This window comes from Aulonocara sp. 'chitande type north' Nkhata Bay, linkage group LG13 (genome assembly GCF_057382095.1).
Source record: "Aulonocara sp. 'chitande type north' Nkhata Bay isolate Kocher_YH1m ecotype deep benthic linkage group LG13, A_spYH_male_GT1.1, whole genome shotgun sequence".
Taxonomy (NCBI): domain Eukaryota; kingdom Metazoa; phylum Chordata; class Actinopteri; order Cichliformes; family Cichlidae; genus Aulonocara; species Aulonocara sp. 'chitande type north' Nkhata Bay.
The window spans coordinates 26,575,264-26,597,273 of NC_141356.1; the positions used below are offsets into that span (position 1 = coordinate 26,575,264).

The following is a 22,010-nucleotide window of genomic DNA, read 5'->3' on the forward strand; positions in this document are numbered from 1 at the left end:
TAATTTGCACTCACTGTAGGGTATTCATGTGTAATGTTATTCATGCTTCTTGTAGGATATTAGTTTATGGAGCGCTTACTACCCCAGAGCCTTTGTGCTTTAGTTTACCATGTGCTTTGCAAGATTAAAAATGAACTGAATCCAAGAAGAGCCCATTGAGATGCAATCAAAACTAACAGTCTGCAGCAAATACTTGACAGAGCCTCTCAAAGGAATATATCGCAAATACCATAGAAGAGAGGGGTTGAGATTTGGGTGAGAGTCAGATTAAATCCAAGTGGAATTTTACCAGCAAACTTTGAAGGACTTAGAGAGAGACTAATTATTTTTTTTGCAGCCAGTGTGACAGTAATTGGAGAGACCATCTGTTTCAGACAAAGAAAAAATTACCAGGCGCAGGAAACTATCTTTGTGAACTATTGCTTTTAAAAAAGGATTTCCAGATTCTCTTAGATTTTTCTAGTTTTCTAGTTTCTTCACTGTAAGCAACTAATAATTCTTAAAGGTAGCTTATTAAGATGGAGTTCATGGATTTTGGGATTATTGCCAGAGTCATTCAGTAAAACTTTTGAAAGACACAATAATAATTATTATTGGTATAATTGATTTACCAATAGAAATGGGCAAAAGAAATGGAAACAGGAATGCATTTAGTGGCATCTTTCTCTTATCTCTAGTGTTTCATAGTCCAACATTTCACTTTATTTTCCTGTCTTTAACTGAGCTTTTGGTCGATAATAACTCCAGAGGGAAATACACAGGTCTTTAGCTGCTAAATGCTCCACTACATTCACTAGGGAGCTGCTTACTTCACATGATGTGTTGCTGGACAGGTAGTTGGTTTATCACTGGTGAGAACAGCTGCTTGCTGCTGCTAGAAATGACACCGTCGAGCGTGATGAGCCTAAAGAAAGATGTGCCAGTTGCACTGTTAAACAATAACAAGGAACTGAAAAAATGTTAAAATGCTGCACGCTGCCGAATCGAGCTGAGTAATAATTTTCCATGTTCTTCACTATGAGTCACTTTTCCACATAACACTATTATTTGAGCCCATTTTATCGGGTTAAATAAGACCTTTTGGGTACTTTTAACATAACTGAGGAAATATATCCTCAAAGAATACTTAAAAAAGCCTAAAAGTATATATTGGTTTTCGGTAAATTTACTGCTTTGTTAGATAAACTGTTTTTAATTCCCAGAGCGAGCTGGTATTCGGACCTACGGTGCTTACACTACATCTTAGTTATGTGTTTCTGCATGTAATTCTGATGTGTGACTGTGTCACAGTAAGTGGGAGAGGAGGTCAGCTCCGTCTCACAACTCTGGCACAGTCATCAATTACACACAATTTTCTCTCGGCTTTAGTGCTTCACCCTCTCTTGGGTCCTGCACACACACATACGCAGACACACTCTCCATTCCTAGACGCTTATCTCACTGCTTCTAATTCTCTTCGGAGTCTCCAGAGAGCAGAGACAATGCGCTGGCTCTGTCTTAAGGGGTTTCTCCCCCGTCATGATTTATGTAAAGACACAGCCGAGTCAGCTGGGCCCCATCCCTCGTCAGTAGCTACTCCCTTGTCCACCACTGTAATCCATCTCCAAGGATTTCGCCTGGCACCTAGCTGTGGAAAGTCACGACATTCTTGCTTGTGTCCCGTCTGTGCAATTAAACCAGAGAAATACATATAAAAAATAAGAACCTGCATGTGTTTAAATGTCAAGAGGTCTTATGATAAGTTTTGTTCATGGCCACAGGGGGATGAGACAACACAAGTAAAGGTCAATATCATCAATAGGACACAACAAGAAAACACAGTAGGCAGACTCTGTAGCCATAGTTTGGAGAGTAAGAGAATATTGGCGTGCAAATAATTCACCTGTGCCTTGTGGGGGAGATAATAAGGATGACAGATGAGACATGATGCCAGATTGGACGCCACAGTGGTTTACACAAACACACACATTTAGACACAACCTAACCAAAACAAAGACTGAGTATGGCAGAAGGAAGGGGGTGGGAAAGAGATAAAACGAACGTAAAGAGAAAACTATTCCACAAAGGGAAAATGAGGACGAAAGGACATAGATGAATCTGTGCTTGGCAGAAGCCAAATTCCTCCTTTCTCCTCCCCCTCCTGTGCGTATTTTGCTTAGTTCAGCTGCCACCTCCTGTTCGACCCTCCCACTGTGATTACACTTGATACACCTGTGACTTCACACCTTAAGTGGTGATAAAAAGCCAATCTGACGTGAGAATCTCGGACCAATGGAAATTCGTCTAACTCAAGAACAAACGAGTACAAACAATGGAGCTGCGCTGTAGTGAACAAAGCGTTCCAGACTAAAGGCCTTGGAACAAACACATGAATGACAGCCCGTATAATAAATCACGGCAACAGCAAGCTCACTTAGAAAACTTCGACCCGTTAAACGTCTCCTGTTCAAGGGCAGTTAAAAGATTTTGCAGTGCAGCCTTGCTCTTCAATGAGGACGATTGTCTGAAAAATAAACAAAATTCTAATTAAATTAAAAAAATGTTTTCCGTGGTTACATTATGAAATTTGGAGTCTGTGGGATCTGGGTCACAGTATGTGAATGGGGGATGATATCTAACATGACACCACTTAAAGCCTCTGAGCCAGTGTAGGCGGCAACATGACTCATGCTTTTAATATGATTGGCTTCTTGAGATGATGATTTGTGTCATGGCACCTGGAGCATGCAGGATTTATGTTTGTCACAGGCTGTGTGCTGTGTGGTACGAGCATGCGTCAAACTTGTATGTGTGCGGTAGAGGTGTCATGTGGCACTCATGAATGCATGTTGGACTCAGCTGAAGTAGGATAATGTTTGGTGATATTGGATGATATCACTCCTAAGAACCCGAGAAGCGAAAGTGGTTTCTGTGCCAAATGCTATTCATAATTCAATTAAAGTACCCATCTGTTAGAAATATTTGTGTGAGTGTTGGAATCATTGCCCCATTATCTCCACATTTACTTGTTTAATTTACTAATGTTTGACCATTTCATGTGCCATTTTGTGTGAATCATCACACACATAAATATGCATGCATGTAATGTGGTGGATTTCACCTGTTGAGCCTTCTCTGCTCTGCACTGCATTATCTCTTAAGTATGCTTTTCGCAATGTGCCAGGAGACTTCACATACAGCTTTTGACATATACTGTTGTGTTGTGACCCTCAGTGAGACAGATAGTTGACTTAAAGAAGAAGCTTTGGCTAATCCTTGCAAAAACACAGCCATGTCTTTATCCAAATGCATGTAAGCTGAGATCTCAACACTAAGTAGTGCTGATGGTGCTAAATTTATCAATGAATAACTGGTTTGCCTTACCTCAGTTTAACATATGATATGTACCCCCACACTGAAAGGCATATCAGCATTTCATGAATCCTCATTCACTGCTGCACATCTTGCAGCATCTTGCACTCCCACTTATCGTCTTTCCTCTGACAAAGTCGCAACACCCCTGCTGCCTTTCATTTGCCACTTTTGCTGGGATTGGGTCCAAGAGGCTGACCTGTGCTCTCTGTGGCATCCAGACTGCCTGCTAGCTGCTCCAGGAGGCGTGCCCTGGCTGCATTCCTGCGGTGTTTCTTGCCCTCGTAATGCTGCTGGGCCATCAGAGGGTTGTTGAACCAGGCTCCACACAGACAGCAATATTTCCCAGCCTCTCTCCCACCATTTCCACTGACCACCGCCATGGGCCAGGGTAGGGCAGGTGGAGGAGGGGGACACGACGCGGGGTCTGTGGGCAGTGGGGTGGAAGGGGAGGAATCTGGAAGCGGAAGTGAAAAGATAGGAGTTAGAGACAAGTCAAGGGTAAGATACTGTAGAAGGAAATGAGAACAGGAGAAGGAAAGGTAGAGTGAGGGAGGGAGGATATTAACATGAATTCAAATGCAAATCAAGCTCTAATGTGAAAATTACATGAAATGAAAATATTTTCATGAAACTCGTTAACATGAAAATTTGATGCATTTGCACAGATTCTCACGCACATACTCTTCGCAGACACATGAATTCTCAAATACATGCTTGAAAAACCAAATTTACATTTAAAAACTCCGTAATCAGATTGTACTCATCAAGGCTGAGAGCAAAGAGCAAATGGATTGCTGCGAGCCACATATGTGGAGCATAGATGAGGGCTGGAAGGAGGCCATCTGCACTCCGGGGTCCAGTCTGCAAGTGTTAGAGACTGGCTTCTGAACCTTCCTATTTTATCTTTTTTTTTCAACCTGTACCATCTTTCCTCTCCTCTCTTCTGCAAGGGAATAAAAAAAAAAAAAAAAAAAGAAACGGCAGATTTCCAGGTGACCTGCTACTCATGACATGGCACTGGTTACCATGGTGATTGCCCATTAATAGCCAACAGGCACGGACATGTCCACAGGACGGGGTTGTAGCTCTCACAGCGAAAACTGCGTACATGCGTGTGGCTACTCGTGTGTCTGTGTGTGAATGTGGGTGTTTGGGTGGCGGACACGCTTACAGCCACGCTTAAGAAAACATGTGATGTCTTGTATATGTGTGCACGTGCATGTGTGTGTGTGTGTGTGTGTGTGTGAAAGAAGCTCCAGAATAAGCTGTTTGCATGTGTAAGGTACAGTATGTGTACCAAACAAATCATCCTGAGAAGGGATGGTAGGGAGGGGGTTATGTCCACAGCCAAATTGCGTGAGAAAGCTTACAGTGCCAGATGGCATGTCCAAATGTGCCGATTTGCCATCCACAATGTGTCAATGACTCTCGAGTTATACTGACTCTGAGTACACAGCCCCGATGCCGCACGTTTAGTTCACATTTTATATCACAAACAAAAGCCCACTCACACATGCTTTGAAGCTCAGATGAGTCATATCACTTCTTTCACAACAACCATCGTCTCATTGCTAACAAATGCCCGCATGAATCCTTGACCAGTGACCACGGGTGTGAGGTGGGTTCGTTTATGTGTCTTTTTTAGTGTGGGGGGCCTGCGCCGGATTGACTCCAGCCCTTTGAGCTGATTGGCTCCTCATACCTTGATGTGTCTTCAGGCTCTGTTCACGTAGTTACTGTATCTATGGCTGTGTCTCTGTTCATCTCACCAACCACACCCACTCATATTCCCTTTGCTTGTGTTTGCCATCGTCTCACTTTCAAAACTCAACCCTGCAACTCTCTTACTGTCATTTTATTTTATTGCTCAAAGCTCAGAGGCAATTCCATCATCAAATCTCCGGTGTAGCATTCATGTGTGCTTGCGTGTGCCAGTGCGTAAATGATACTCCTCGGTTCTGACAGCTCTACGGAACTGCATGTGATGAGCAGCAACAGGGAGAGACCCTGTGATGTTTTTTCTCCTCTCTTTCCCTTGTTGCACCACCACTTCTCCTCTCCTGACTGTGATCTCTGCACAGTGGAGCAGAAATAAGTGTTTTTCACAGAGTGGGGCACAGGCAGTGTGCACGATAGTGTGTGTTCTGGAGGAAGAGGTGTTGGGTTGAAGTGTATGGGGATGTGATGCGCATCGGGGAGGGAGCGCAGGTACGATCTCTGCTCTCCACCGCTCAAAGGCTTCTCCAACACACACGGACTCTACTATTTCTAACCTCACTGTGTTGTATGTTTGTGGGAATATGCGTTAGTGTGTTTGTTAGTGTCCAAGTGTCCTGAGATGCAAGTGAATGCCATGAGTGCCTGCGCCAGTCATCCTGCCATTGTGTTTTTCTAATAATGATTGTGCGTGCATGTGTGTGTTTCTATGTCCATGTGTGCTCAAGCCTGTCAGCTTGGCTGTGCATCTTCTGTGGCGCGCTCATCTCGGAATGATCATGAAGGGTTCTTTTTGACTCTAATCTCTCCTGAAATCCTCTTCTTCTCTCCCAGGTCACTCTTTCTCTCTTCTTGTTCTCTTGTTTCTTTTCCTTCAGGTCCTACTGTCACAAAACGAAGCAAACTGCACGACAGTGCCTGTACAGAAGTGACACTTTTCCCAAAAGTAGGCCAGAGTTTAGCAAAAGTCACCCAGGGGCTTGATTATAACACTCCATTTTGTAGCAATTGTGCCTTTATAGCTGTGAGAGTTTCCCCTTTGAATCCAATTTGAATCACATTATGTAAAGCTCCCCTGGAGTCAACTTAGCAGCACAGACACTTAAAAACACACTAATCTTGAACAATCTTGTGCTTCAACAAAAAAAATATCAATCAGCAGATGTCTTGATTTGATAAAAAACACATTTTATTAATCAGGAGACTTTTATAAATTAATGTTTCTCTGTGTGCCTCATCTGCTAAGTTTTACTTCTTGGGCCTCTGGCATGTTGCCATTTTCAAACACATTTCCCCCTGAATCCCAGGCTAGTAGTTTTGACTGAACCATCACTAAAGCTCTCCAAATCCACTTCAGATAAAAAAAAATAAAGCCTTTGAAGTAAAAATAGTTCTCAGTTCAGTAAAACATGTCACAAAGAGGGGATGTATACGAGCAGAGGTGAGAGTCTATTTGACAACTGAGTTATGGTCTCTAGTGACGACAGGCTTTTTGTGTTAAGATCAGGAATGAGAACTTATAGATGCATAGCTTAGCATGGAAGAATAATAGATTGTGTTCTGTCTGTTATGTATTGCTGAATGATTGAAAGAATGAATGCTATACTGGTGCATCAAATAGTCTGGTTGAGATTTCATGATTGAAAGGAATTTTTAACATACCTTTTAAATGCTAAAGAGACAAAATGCCTAGTGTAGCGGTCTAAGAGCTTTAAATGTGTTATTTTATTAACCAGAATAAAGTTAACACTTCTGATTCAAGGTTCTAATCATCCATCCATCCGCTTATCCTTTTCAGGGTCGCGGGGGCCTATCCCAGCTGTCATAGGGCGAGAGGCGGGGACACCCTGGACAGGTCGCCAGGCCAACACACAGAGACAGACAACCATTCGCACTCACTTTCATACCTAGTGGCAATTTGGATAATCCAATTAACCTATCCCCACAAGTTGCATGTCTTTGGACAGTGGGAGGAAGCCAGAGTACCCGGAAAGAACCCACGCAAACACGGGGAGAACATGCAAACTCCACACAGAAAGACCCCGGCCTGATGGTGGAATTGAACTCAGGACCTTCTTGCTGTGTGGCAACAGTGCTAACCACCTTGCCATCGTGCTGCCCTAATCATCTGATTCTAATCATATGATGTAAAAAAGAATATAAGCCAAAAATTAATGATTCAAACTGTCAAATTTTGAAACATAGACATGTATAAGAGCCCACGTGGAGAGACAGCATCCTGTGAAGCTCACCATTGACAGCATTTAAAGTTGTTGCCACAAAAAACACCATCAGGACAGAACATGTTTTTGCACTGTGCTCACAGAGCTGGGCTTTTGGAACACCTCTGCACTCATCAGGATCACTTCTCTTACCAAATCAATCGATATCAGCATTGTATATTTTAAAGAGGGTTTTTGTAACCAACAGCAGTGTGCAAAAGCCTTGAGCTATCCCTTACTTCTTTATATTTTCCTAGGAAAATGGGGAAGAGGTGCAGTGTATTATTGAAATATGTGCAAACATAAATGCAAATAAGGCAAAAACTGAGTTTGGACTATTCTAACAAGCTTGTAAGTCAACATTTGGTATGATGACCTTTATTTTAAAACACAGCCTAAAGGCACGCTTTGTTGTAATTTCTTTAAGTAGTCTTCATGAATAGTTCTTGAGGAATGTTGAAGGACATCCAAAGATCTTCTTCGGATCTTGGCTGCGTTTTATTCTATTTGCTGTCAAGACGATCCCTCAGTGTTTCAACAATGTTGTGTGATGGGTTTGGGATCATTGCTAAGCTCAAAAATTGTTGTAATTTTCATGATGGTAATAGTAGATCAGATCCTGGCAGATTTGTTCTATATTAATAATGCCACCAAGTTTTGACAAGAACCCCAACCCCACTGGTGAAATGCAGCACCAAACAATGACAGAGCCTCCAGCATGATTTTAATCCATTTAAAATTTGGATTTATGACTACAAAAGACAACTTAACACTGATTTTCAGTCCAGTTCTACCTACTTTAATACCACAGCATTTTATCCTTGTTTTCCTTTCTAATAAATGCTTGTTGACAGTGAATATTAGATGGTTTAACTGAAGTGCCAAACACATCTCTCAGTTCCTCTGTCAGAGTTTTGCTTGATTTTTTTCCTGTTTCTTATGGACATGACTTGAGATATGGTTCATCTGCATTAGATGGTTTCATACACTTCTTCTTTTGTTATTCAACTTGTCTAGTTTCCTTTGATTTTTTTTTGCCAAAATATGCCAACCTTTCAGAAAATAGCTATTTGGGAAGCATCTTGCTGGCGGTTTTTGAAAAAGAGTGCTAATACCAAAGTGACTAAAGAGACTATTTTCCTTTCATTTTTACTAAGCACACAGCAGTTTTTTAATGCTTGAATGAGTCAGCTTAAACAATCAAATAACAAAATAAAACAGAAAACAACAAAAACATTATGAAAATGAGTGAAAAATCAGCCAATGTTTCACAGAAAAACTTTGAAAGAAATAAGGACTGGCTCAAGGGTTTTGCACAGTAATATAGCAACAATGAGCACATGACAGAAGCATGTTAGCTAGGAGATGTTAGCTAGCTAGCTTGTTAGCTGGTAGCTGGTAGTCTGTTGACTGCTGGAAGGGGCTTTGTCTCTCATCAACAACAGTAAAGAAAGATGGAGGATGAGGCAAAGAGAGCAGAGATCCACCAAAAACAACTTGTGACCAAGAGCAGAGCTGTGTCTGCTGTTTGTTCCTTAAAGGAACAGTTTAATGCTCTTTTTACTTTGCTGTCCGAAGCTCAAAGAATATTTGGACACTGCCTTGACTTCTTCTGCTGCTGTGACTGCTGTAACAGAAACAAAGCACTGTGACTGGTTTTTTAAACTTTTTGAGGCAAGCCAATATTTCAACGCAAAACAGCTTCTGTTGTTGGGCACATCTTTTTTCGATTTTATTCTCAGTAATTTCACTTTTGACAATCTATTTGCTGCATCTGGACCTCTGACATGTAATTTTCTTTTTTTGCAAGACTCGCCTGTCCACTACCATATGCCTTGCCCCTTTCCAACTATCAGACAACAAAAGTCCCTGCTGCGTGTGGTTCAAATCCAGCAAGCTTTTGAAATTGGCTGCGTTTCTGTCAGAATGGTTGTTTGGTTTCCAAGAGCCTCTTTATCTTGCCTGGCACTTTCTTAGCATTAGCAAACTTCTCACAGGTGATGCATTTGAATAGTGTTGACACCTCTGTAGCCAAGAGACATGCAGCTTTTGTGATAGTGTCTGCTGACAGTTTTTCTTTCTCATTTCTAAAAGTTGTGTGTCTTCTGCAGTGAGGTAGTTACTCAACACAAGAAAATGATGCGTTTTTTTCCCCTTATTAACTTCCTTGGTGTCATTCAGGGCCTTTGATGTATCACACACGGATAAATCCCACCATCCAGCAACTGCAAAATGAGACTGGAGTTCCCTTTATTTATAACTATAACTATGGCTGTCATAAAGTCTCACAACACACCAGGATTTGGCTCAAAGGCACACTAGCGTGCCTTACTACACCATTTGCAAACTGCTGCACAGCTTTAGTACGTTAAGTTAAATATCTGAGTTTAATCTTTATGTAAAAGTCTAACACAGGTCAATATAACAACTAGACTGTGTGCGATACCTGTGTTTGTGGGGTTGGCTATGGCTGTGGGTACACTGGGTGGCTCCCCCAGCACCAGGCGGACTCTCTTGGCATGGGTTTTGCCCTGGTAGTGGGACTGTGCCACAATTGCAGAGGTGAAGAACATGTTACACAGGGTACAGCACTTGTTCCTGTCCACTTCTGTCTCTGCACAGTCCTATAGCAGAAACAGAGGAAGAGAAATGGTAAAAGAAAGTGTCAGAGGGGTGAAGAGAGGTGTTGAGAGAGAAAAATAAATCAAAGTACAAGAGAGTATAGCGAGTGGAGAGGTGTAGGCTGATGACGAAGGGAATGGTGTGAAAAAAGGCAGGGAGAGGTAAAAGTGAGAAAAAGAAGAGAGACGGGGGGGATGGAAAGATGTAGACTTTACACTGACCTCACTGGGCTTTTTCTCTCTCACTTCCTCTCACACACACATACACACACACACTCACACACACACACACACACACGTGCACACATGAAGGCAAAGAGAGGACTAATCAAATATTCATCTGTCTCTCTGGGCTGAGATTGTGGCTTCGGCCTTTCACCGCAGCTGGTTCATTACTAATGATGAGGGAGAGTTGCTCCCTACGGAAGAGAGAGAATACAAACAAAAAGACCAACCAACCACCTGATTGACACAAACATGCAACCACACACACACACACACACACACACACACACACACACACACACACACACACACACACACACACACACACTCATTCTTTCATCCATCATGAAGTATACTGATTTGCGGTTAGGCAATAAACATTAGGCAATAAACATTTGCCTAACCCCAGTCTTGCCCTAAATCTAACCTAGCCTCAACCTTAAACCAATCCACACAGAGGGACTATGACGATACATTTATGTACTCACAGGATGAGTAATACATGCACGCATGTACTTTACTTTGAGCCTTGTCCTGAACACTCAGAAACACTTTAAAGCCTACTAGAATGTGCAACATATCACACATATGACATATGCTGCAAATAACTGTCAATGTCAGTCTTTGTGGTATCTCTCTCTCTCTCTATCTATCTATCGATACATATTTTAACAGGGACATAGAACAGGGACAGGTCAGAGTAATATCTGATATTCCAGAAACAGAGACACTGTCATTAGAAGTCTTTATGGTTTATATATATATATATACTACTACACCCAGCACGCCCCTGCGGGCGGTTTATCCTTCAAGCTCGGGTCCTCTACCAGAGGCCTGGGAGCTTGAGGGTCCTGCGCAGTATCTTAGCTGTTCCCAGGACTGCGCTCTTCTGGACAGAGATCTCCGATGTTGTTCCCGGGATCTGCTGGAGCCACTCGCCTAGCTTGGGAGTCACCGCACCTAGTGCTCCGATTACCACGGGGACCACCGTTACCTTCACCCTCCACATCCTCTCGAGCTCTTCTCTGAGCCCTTGGTATTTCTCCAGCTTCTCGTGTTCCTTCTTCCTGATATTGCTGTCATTCGGAACCGCTACATCGATCACTACGGCCGTCTTCTTCTGTTTGTCTACCACCACTATGTCCGGTTGGTTAGCCACCACCATTTTGTCCGTCTGTATCTGGAATCCCACAGGATCTTAGCTCGGTCATTCTCCACCACCCTTGGGGGCATCTCCCATTTTGACCTCGGGACTTCCAGGTTATACTCGGCACAGATGTTCCTGTACACTATGCCGGCCACTTGGTTATGGCGTTCCATGTATGCCTTGCCTGCTAGCATCTTGCACCCTGCTGTTATGTGCTGGATTGTCTCTGGGGCATCTTTACACAGCCTGCACCTGGGGTCTTGCCTGGTGTGATAGACCCCTGGTGTGATAGACCCCAGCCTCTATGGATCTTGTACTCAGAGCTTGTTCTTGTGCTGCCATGATTAGTGCCTCTGTGCTGTCTTTCAGTCCAGCTTTGTCCAGCCACTGGTAGGATTTCTGGATATCAGCCACCTCCTCTATCTGCCGGTGGTACATACCGTGCAGGGGCCTGTCCTTCCATGATGGTTCCTCGTCTCCCTCCTCTTTCTTGGGTTTCTGCTGCCTGAGGTATTCACTGAGCACTCGGTCAGTTGGGGCCATCTTCCCAATGTATTCTTGGATGTTCCTTGTCTCATCCTGGACTGTGGTGCTGACACTCACCAGTCCCCGGCCCCCTTCCATGCGCTTAGCGTACAGCCTCAGGGTGCTGGACTTGGGGTGAAACCCTCCATGCATGGTAAGGAGCTTTCTTGTCTTTATGTCAGTGGCTTCTATCTCCTCCTTTGGCCAGCCTATTACCCCAGCAGGGTACCTGATCACGGGCAGGGCGTACGTGTTGATGGCCCGGATCTTGTTCTTACCATTCAGCTGACTCCTGAGGACTTGCCTGACCCTCTGCAGGTACTTGGTGGTTGCAACTTTTCTAGCGGCCTCTTCATGGTTCCCATTCACCTGCGGGATCCCCAAGTACTTGTACCTGTCCTCTATGTCTGCAATGTTGCCTTCTGGTAGTTCAATCCCCTCAGTTCTGACTAACTTCCCTCTCTTTGTTACCATCCGACTACACTTCTCCAGTACACTATATATATATCTATATATCCATCCATTCGCTTCCGCTTATCCTTTTCAGGGTCGCGGGGGGCGCTGGAGCCTATCCCAACTGTCATAGGGCAAGAGGCGGGGTACACCCTGGACAGGTCGCCAGTCTGTCGCAGGGCCAACACACAGGGACAGACAACCATTTGCACTCACATTCATTCGAACATTCACACCTAGTGACAATTTGGATAATCCAATTAACCTATCCCCACAAGCTGCATGTCTTTGGACGGTGGGAGGAAGCTGGAGTACCCGGAGGGAACCCACGCAAACACGGGGAGAACATGCAAACTCCACACAGAAAGACCCCGGCCTGATGGTGGAATTGAGTGCTAACCACCGTGCCACCGTGCTGCCCATATGTATATATATATATATATATATATATATATATATATATATATATATATATATATATATATATATATATATATATATATATATATATATATATATCTATCTATGCTTTGAGAAAGGTACCTTCTTGTTTCACTATGTCAATGACTTGTTAAAATCAGCTCCGTGCCTTAAATCAACCTAAAAATGGAGCTCGCACGACTGAATTACAAGTCAGCAGAGGAGAGCTCTTTATCTCTCATATCCAAGCTGTCCAACTGACCATTTTCATTCAGCTTTAACTAGACTAGATCAAAGGGTCCCTACGCACTATTACTACTTTCATTATTTGCCAGTCAAGAGCAAAAAATTCGTTAGTGCAAAGAAAGCAAAACATTTTAAGACAAGACAAGAATTGTATATCGATTTCTTTCTGTTACATGTTTGCTGGGAAGCATCAGGACCCATGCACTTAGAAAGATGCCCCCCAGGCAACCCCGGTAAGTGGTTTGAGTGATCTGTTTTTAATGTGCCTTCATAGTCTTATCTTACCCTTGTATTCAGTGCTGTCCACTTTTACAAAGGACACTTTAAAGAAACAGCTGTAGACAGTGTCTACGCATTAGTCTCTAGTTCTGCTAATGCTTTAGCATCTCAAACGAGTCAAATCCAGGTGCCAGAATTTGCGGATAGCCCTTGCCACACGACTGGAGGCTGTTATAGCAACGTTTCTATGTCTTCCTTGAACTCTTCGCATTGAACCTCCACCTTCTGTCTGTTCATCTGGGCTTTCTTTCTTTTTCTTTTCACACCAGCGCACATTTTAGTCCAGGTGTTAATTCGGGTTGGAGGAGAGAGAGACCTCACTCTCGGTGAGAGTACAATAATAGAAATGTGTCCGAGACACCACATCTGAGTATGTGGGTGCACGCGGTGCGTGTGTTTGTGCGTCTGCATGTGTGCCTTATGTCAGCTCTGGTTAGCATCAGGGACACTGGATGTGAGAGTTAAGGACACCTTTACCTTGCAGGCTTAGCTTTGTCTCTCAGCTGTCCTATCTCTCTCTCGCTCCTTCTTCTTACTTTTTTGTCTCTCTGCCTTGCCTTCACTCTTAGCTTTTTTCTATATCTCTTTGCCTCCCTCCATCCTCTATCCCCCTCTGGGCTCCAGTCTCAGTGACTCTGTGTGTTGTGGGATGAAATATTTATCTGTATTGGCAGGCCCGCGCAACCGCCTCTCCTCCTTCCTCTTCCCTCCTCCCGCCTCGCCTCCTCTCCTCTTCACTGACTCTCCCTGCTGTGATCATGTTAAAGGCTTGCTATGAACTGTCCCAGACCTCCCCCCTCCATCACCATTAGCATTAGACCTACACTGTTATCTTGCTCTGCCAATATCATCCGCCAATATTGAACTCTGTATTATTTACGGTATTGAACACACTAACAGTATTAGTTATACAATTTTTTATTTTTTATTTTTTAAATTAATGGAGCATATTTTAGAAACCGTGTCATCACACAGTTTTTCCAACAAATCAGGTTAGACTAAGACTCAAACCATTATCTGCACCACATGGAGCAGACTAAGCATTGCAGCTGAGCAGAAGAAGCTTGTGGACTATTTGACAACAGTAAGTTGCTAAATAAGCTCTAAAAATCTTATTGGAAAGCACTGTTAGCAAAGAATAACAGCTGATATTTCAATAATGGAATTTTAAGCTTTCTAGAAACTGATATGGAATTTTTATTAGTATCTTGGTTTCTTTACTAGCACATGCAGCACTGTCTAATGTGTATTTGCCATTTTGATTTTGTTGTATGTAAAGTAAAAAACAGCTTATCTATATTTATCCAGTGTTTTTTATTCATGATTGCAGCATGGGGCGACAGAGACTCTGTAAGGACAACTCTCCTCTTTTCTTCTCTTCTCTAGGAAACTTTTTTCTCTTACTCCATCTTTCCTTCTTGCCTACATTTCCCCTCCTTCCTCATTACCATATCTTCCCCACTGCCTCTCAGTTTTTGTGCCTCCTCTCATCTCCTTCGCTATTTGTCCCATTGTTCTGCTTTTCCACTTCCCCCTCACATACTCCCTTTTCCTTTTCCTTCCTTGGGCAGTGGTGTTGAGCTCTTGTTCTACTAAGATCTTGTTGTACCAGAAGGAGGAAGATAAACTGCAATAGGCTGATGTCCCATCCTTGTGTGTTTTGTGGTTTTTGTTTTTCCAGTTTTTGACTCAGGACAAAAAGCCTGAGCTGTTTCTCTGTGGCAGTCTGCAGCAGTCTAACCCGTCACAACAAGCACTAAAAAGTGAAGCAGTCGACAGAGATGGAACGGAAACACAAAGAAGCATCTACTCGAAAAAATCAAAGATGTTACACCAGGGATTTAGTGACAGTGCGGGGAATGTTTTAAACAATCTGAAGCATGTGTGGGTGACTGACATATGAATAATTGTCAGCTCATTACAGCTGCCACTCTACCAAACCACTTCAAACACTAAATAGCATCTCTGACTCACTGTTTTTCCTCCATCGTGCAGAAAGTCGTCACCTTTTCGCTTTCTTCGTTTTTGATTTCTAAATCTCTGCCATCGCTCATTACTGTGTTTCTCTCTGTTTTCCACACCTCACTGTCTCTACCTGTCGCACCTCGCGCATCTGTTGAGACCGATTTGGATGCGACCTAATTGTTGTGTGTGTTTTTTGTTCGCACATGCCGCACGTATGCCTGTTTGTCCGCTGCCTGACAGTGACGTCTGTATCGCAGATTTTGTTTTTTCTTTTTCATTTTTGTTTGGGTGGCTTCAATCTGCTCACTCACCTAACAATAGATTCCTAATTAGCTGTGTTTATCTTCCTCTCCTTCTGTTTTTCTTTTTTCTGCTCCTCCTCATTTCTCCCCACTGTTCTGTGTTGGGGCGCTGTGGGAAACATTGCTAAATATACTCGTGGAGCAGCTCAGGGAAACAGAGCTCTCATTTAGAGCTCGAGGATGCTCTGAAAGTGTAAATTAGAAGTAGTCACAGTGAAAATACAGCAGTAGAGGAGAATAAAAGGTCTGTCTTGCCCTTTGCGCAAGTGAAAAACTGCACAGATGGAGAGAGAGAACAGGGTGGAGAATAGGGCAGAAAAATGGATCATGTCTCCTCTTTCATCTGAGAGCACCTTGACGACCTACTTTCTCTGTTTGTTCTGTGACAAAAATTTTCACCTGTATACACAAGCACAAAAACCTTAAAGCATGGCATTTTACACTGACATTTCAATCACTCTGCAAAAAAAAAAAAAGGGGGGGGAAAGCATTTTCTGCAGTTCCCATTGGACTGCACCATGTCAATCAGCACAAAACAGGAGGGAAAAAACATTGGGATGAAGTCTAGAGAAAAGACGTGCAACGCTTCCCCTGGGAGAAAGAAAGATGAAAGAGATGAAAGAAGAAAAGTTTATTCCGAATTGAATGCTGACAGTTTCACCTCGGGAAATGAAATTAATCTCTGCTCATCTTACATCAGTTTTCCCGCCTTGTCAAATAATCAATGTCACATCTCTGCATGAAAGGTTATGAACAAAGTGCTAGCTGTGGCACTCACAGTAGGTTACAATATAGCAGATGTGGGATGTGTGTGTCTTTGTGCACACAGCCTATTTATGTGTGTTTAGTGTCCAATATGAGGTGAAATCCACAGTGGGCTGAGTCATGTCTTATTTGGTTTTTAGAGAGACAGATGGAGACGCAGGTGTGAATACATCCACAGTATGTGTGTGTGTTTGTGTGTGTGTGTGTACCCATAAGCCTTTGACATATTATATTATGCGTGTTTGCAGTGTTATGCATTACCTTTTTACAACTTTTGTTGTGAACTATGGTTCCATTGGTTGAGCGAGGCCGAGGTCACACAGTCCTAGAGACTAACTAATGACCCTCTTAAAACCACAGGCCACTAGGGGAAAATGTACTATCCTTGACTGGTTTGTGAGTCAAATTGACAGTCTCTAGGTAAAATTGATCACAAAGAAGTATTTGGAGCTGCACCCAAAACCTCCTTGTGGTTCCAGTTTGCTTTCTACTTTTCCGTTTCACTAGTGCACCAGTATTTGGCAAGTATTTGCAGACAAGCTGGAGTCTACTAATGCAAATCGGCAAGTAACAAAAGCAATCACAGGGAGGTTTTTTTTGCGTGTGCAGCAAGCTTAGTGAAACCGATTTTACTAAACAACAGTCAGCAATCTCTAGCAACCACTTGCCATTCCCTAGAGACCGGTGGTTGCCATGGAGTCGCTGCTCAGTCACCGTCGCTGCTCGGTCTTTCATCCTTCATTACAAACCAAATCATAGTTAGTTTTTCTTAATTTCACTTTCCTTTTCAAAATATTGTCATACAGCTATTTGTGACACGTGTGTAGAAAGTAGGCAATATTTATAAAAAAAATAAACAGGAGCTGGCCTTTATTTTTGTTCTAGTCTTTTGCCTATAAACTTCTTCAACCTTCTGACAGTTTAGATAACAGATCCTAAAGAGTGTATTTGAAATCTCATAGTTTTGGATTGATCTACTGATCTACATTTGATCTAAAAGAATGCTTCTTAAAATTTAAACGTATGCAATCATTGGGAAAAGAAAGACTGCATAGAAGGATAAAGGAAAAATGATCATGGCTCATGTGAAGGTAAACAGTGGGGGAACAAACCAGTCCATGGACCAAATAACGTAAGTCTGTCGAGAAGCATAGTTTAAACACCACCACTTGGTTGCTCAAGCTCTAGGGCTTGAAACTGTTAATCCAGGTCTGTTTTTATGTTTTAGTCTCGCTGGATTTATTTTCTGAAAACTTTAGAGACTTTCACCCTCTTCACCTCTCCCTCTCTCTCTCTCTGGAATTGCTAGATTTGTCAGTTAGTTTTAAAACCTTTATTTTTCCACCAGCTGTGTCCTCACAGTGTGCACGGTATGTGATTTTAGTGTGTGAGTGTATATTTTATGCCACATGGGACGAGCCAGATAATTGGGACACACAATGTAATATCGTAAATCTTCCTTTACACAATAGTCAATTACACACACACACACACACACACACACACACACACACACACACACACACACACACACACACACACACACACACACACACACACACACACACACACAAATTAATCATTACCAAAATAGCAGTTATACTTAATGTTTGAAGCCCAACAATTCAATGTAGGGTACAAATGCCATCTCAGCATTTGCCACAGTTACAGAATGGGGCTCTAGAAACAGGGACACAATGGCTTTCCGACTGCACATGCACACGGACAGACACACAAACATTGGTAATGCACTGACCTCCTTTGCTATGGCCTGCAATAGTCAGATACAGAGCTGCTTGGCGCTGTTTGCCTTCACTAAATGTGACCAGAAGCAGGCATAACCTCTCTTGGGAGAATTATAGCCCACAACTGCATACAAGAGATCAAATATTCCCATGAGCGCTTGGACACAATGGTTAAGGATGAAAGTGGACGAGCCTTGCAAAGGATTAGACTAAAGCTAATCAAAAACTTAGGTTTTTGTCATACACATGTGATAAAGGACATTCAAAATAAATGCCTTTATTCATACTAGAGTTTCCATTTAACTGCAATGCAGAAAATTATTTCGATTTATTTAGTTCATCAGTAAATATTTAATACATTTTGACATACATGTAAAAAGTTTGGAGTGATAATATACATTTTAGGTTTATATTTTATATATTTGCACAGAGGTACACACACACACACACACACACACACACACACACACACACACACACACACAGACACATGCAAACAGTGAGTGGAAGCATACTGGATTATCTGGCCTCAGTCTTTTGGAAGGTGGTCCTCCATCTTCAGGATGAAGCATGTAGAACAGACGTACCTTGTTGGCATGTTTCTTGCTCTGGCAGAGAGAGAAAGAGAGAAACAGAGGGTCAGCTAGGAAGTGAGTTTTTTTTTTTAATCAACTGTGCCAAGTGGAAAAAAATCAATGACTGTCACTCTATCTTAGCAACTCCCTGCAAGCTTTTAGCTTTCTTGCAGCTGATGATGCTAGTAAACATTTTGCTCCTGGCCAGGTGACTAATGGACTGGGCCTGCCTTAGCTTTGTGGATCCCTGACTAAGATGTGGAGAAGTGTGTTAGTGGTAGAGGACTGAAGACTCTTTGCTTGATCTGCACACATTGAACGCTGTAAAGTGCTAAATGTTGGAAGTGAGGAAAGACTTTTATATCGGAGAGGAGAAATCATATGCTAATATTTAGCGATAGGTACAACTCCACCGTGTGGCAACATGAAATGACAAGCTTTATACTTTGATATACTCCTTTTGACAGGCTATCCATATCCACCTCAATTGCAACCCAGTATCGTGTGTACTAGACAAGCCAGTCCACTGTGGCCATTTCATGCTTTGCCTCTTGAAAACATAAAATTGACACATGCCGAAGTTGCATGACCAGCAGAGGGCGATAGTGAGGGAAAATACGTATGAAGTACATTCCAGGGTCCTTAATCACCAGACACGGTTAAGCTAGACAGCTAATATATATTTACATGTAAATGTGTTAATAATGTCTGTTTAAATGCTTTTCCGTGATTATTTTCATCTTGGCTTGAAATAAAATCTCTCTCTCTGCTGTTACCACATCTTACTGCAACTTCTGCATGTGTGTACATTTCATGTTTTGGAGAGGCAAAGCATGAAATGGACACTGTAGGCCGACATGTCCATTACACGATTTGCATGACAAATGTGTTCATAAGAACTTTCAGACCCTAATGATGGATATAAAAAAAGAAAAGAAAAGTGGGTCACAGTGGGTGGGAAAATTCATGAAACCTGGTAACCTCAGATGTAATTAAAAACTTCTTGGCGATACTAAGCTTTTCTGTTTTGTGGACATGGTTAATGTCAAGCATAAGCACAAGGAAATTAACCGTGTCTAGAGACCTGGTCTGGAGATATCTAAATGTTGATACTGAGTCACTGTCATAGTCTCTCAGGGCAAAGGTAAATCAATCTTGTGCAACAGACACCATGTAGTAAGGATTTGCATTGTCTATTCAACACATGATATACAGCAACATGATCCTACATGATTCAACATCCTAAAAACTCTAAGTGGTGCAAATTTTATTTATATGTCATCCACCTGACCTATGGAGTTAGGGTTGTGGCCATGTTGACCAACAGACCAACCAGGGGCATTACTAAGTGGGTGGTGGGTACTGGCCACCCCCCAAAATTTGTTGAAGAAGCAGCAGCTAAGCGCGGGATGCACAAAAAGGAGTGAAGAGGCTGAAGCTAACGCCACAAAACGGCAAAACATTTTCCATTTATCTATGTAGTGCAGCGAGCAGTGTCAGGGTAATAACGTAGTAACGAAGCGCTGTGAGGAGTTAGTTTCTAGACGTTTTTTGACATCCCGTGTTCGCACTTGCTGTGCGGTCGGTTGCAATGTTAGATCGCACGACTGGTAAGGGAATAAGCTTGAAAATGCTTTATCTTTTCATTCTTTCCCCACCTGGAAGCAACATGAGGCAGCTCTTGTATCAGATGTTACCAAAAGAAGGCGTCTAGTCTGGATAGCAGCTGTGAGACGAGCTGATATCCAGTTCTCTTCCATCTCCAAATATCTGTTGGTGCTCCAGACGTTTTCATTCAGGTAAGTTCTAAACAAGTTTATACCACTCTTTATAGCCTATTAGTTTTATTTTCGATGCACTCTGAGGTCATAGCAAATTAGAACAAGCATCCTAATGAGTGATTTTGCAGAACTACGTTCTATTTATAGAGTTGCTAATTATTTGGCATTATTGCAGGCAAACCAGCCTATGAAATGGATGAAACACATCGTGACTGGGTTCCAGCGCTACACAAGGGGCACTCCGAAATCCCTGCTTCAAACATACCATCTTGAAATGCCTATGTCCATCTGTATTGTCTATAAACCCAACATGCACCATGGTGCAAGGACATGATCACTGCTGCTTGCAGCGTTCATTTTTCTTGTATTTCCTTCTGTTCTGCTCTAAACAAGGCGCACTCCAAAACAATTCAATTTGCTCTTCTTACTTTATTGTGTTAACCTGAATATAAAATACTGTAGGAGGCAATCATTCTCTCCTAAAACACTATTCATCGAAGGTTCTTTTACTTTTTTATTTCATTTACTTGTATTTTTTTCAATAAGCAGTGAATTAGTTTACACAAATCCAACTGTGCTAACACAAGGACAGTAATCAATCAAGCTACGTACTGCACTCCTGCTGTCAAAGCTTCACTAGCATAAACACGAATAAACACAACAAGAGCAAAGAAACTGTAAACGGGTATTTAACAACCCTAGAAAAACAATTTATTACATGATACGTACGACATTTTAGCCAATGTTCAGCCACGAGGAGGTTATAATTCAAAATATGCTTGTCATGTAACCATTTCAAATGACAGTAAAAGCCATTTCAGTTGAAAGAAACCTTTCATTTCAAGGCTTTTGCTGTGGAAATTTGCAGGAATATGCAGCACACACGCTCCCCATCATTATCTGAGACTCACCTCTTAATTGACTGTAGATTTTACTGCTGCGCTTGACTATTTTGTTCTGGTTACTAATATGTTATTCTCGCTACACCTAAGCTTGTGTTTCTTTGTCTGCATTTATTACTGTACTTAAGGGTATAACCAATATAAGCTATAATAAGCCAGAGTGGTGTTTACATGAAAGGACAGCGAGCCGTCCTTGAAGCTGCTAACTGTCACTTTAATGCGGGACAATGAAAATCCCCCGAAACACTGCAGGGTAAAGATTACAGAGTGTGTATGTGTTTTGACAATGCTATCTTGGTTGACACATAATTTTACTGCCATACTCTGGCTTTCATTCCTTCCTACTATATAACGTATATCATTATCTATAAATTCTAGGGCTGCCATTATTTTTTCAGTGTTGGCACGATCAGAAAGATTACACCTTTCCTACTCCATATGCAGCAAACACAGATTGTTCAACCAAGTGCAGGCACACAAGTAAAGACGGTGATAATGAAATGCGTCAAGAACAAAAAATGGGGAATTTTTGGATTAATGAGAGATTAATGTGATTAGATCAAAGCAAAAAATATTTGTCAAATGCTTTTATCTGCCCAACCTTTCTATATGACATCATATCCATATGATATTAACACACTTAACACACTGTTTGCTGCTACAACTACACATGTTTCTTTTCCAACTATTTATTTATGAGTGACTTATGTATGTATGTATGTATGTATATATATGTATATATTGTACTATTCTTAGTTAGCGTATTG

The 22,010-nt window shown here is 42.1% G+C and overlaps 1 protein-coding gene across 3 annotated transcripts in view; it reads right to left on the reverse strand.

Annotated features, from left to right (window-relative positions):
- LOC147316213 (zinc finger matrin-type protein 4) overlaps nt 1-22,010 on the reverse strand; it is a 64,027-nt gene that overhangs the window by 17,549 nt on the left and 24,468 nt on the right. For 2 of the 3 annotated variants that reach the window (XM_086259533.1, XM_086259532.1), the window contains 3 exons: nt 18,501-18,593; nt 9,739-9,916; nt 3,551-3,808 (listed from right to left, as the gene is read on the reverse strand). In XM_086259533.1, the coding sequence (XP_086115659.1) occupies nt 3,551-3,808; nt 9,739-9,916; nt 18,501-18,557 (493 nt within the window). In that variant the 5' untranslated portion in view covers nt 18,558-18,593. Of the gene's footprint in view, nt 1-809; nt 3,809-9,738; nt 9,917-18,500; nt 18,594-22,010 lie in introns of all 3 variants that reach the window. The other variant, XR_015124459.1, reaches the window with a different exon arrangement.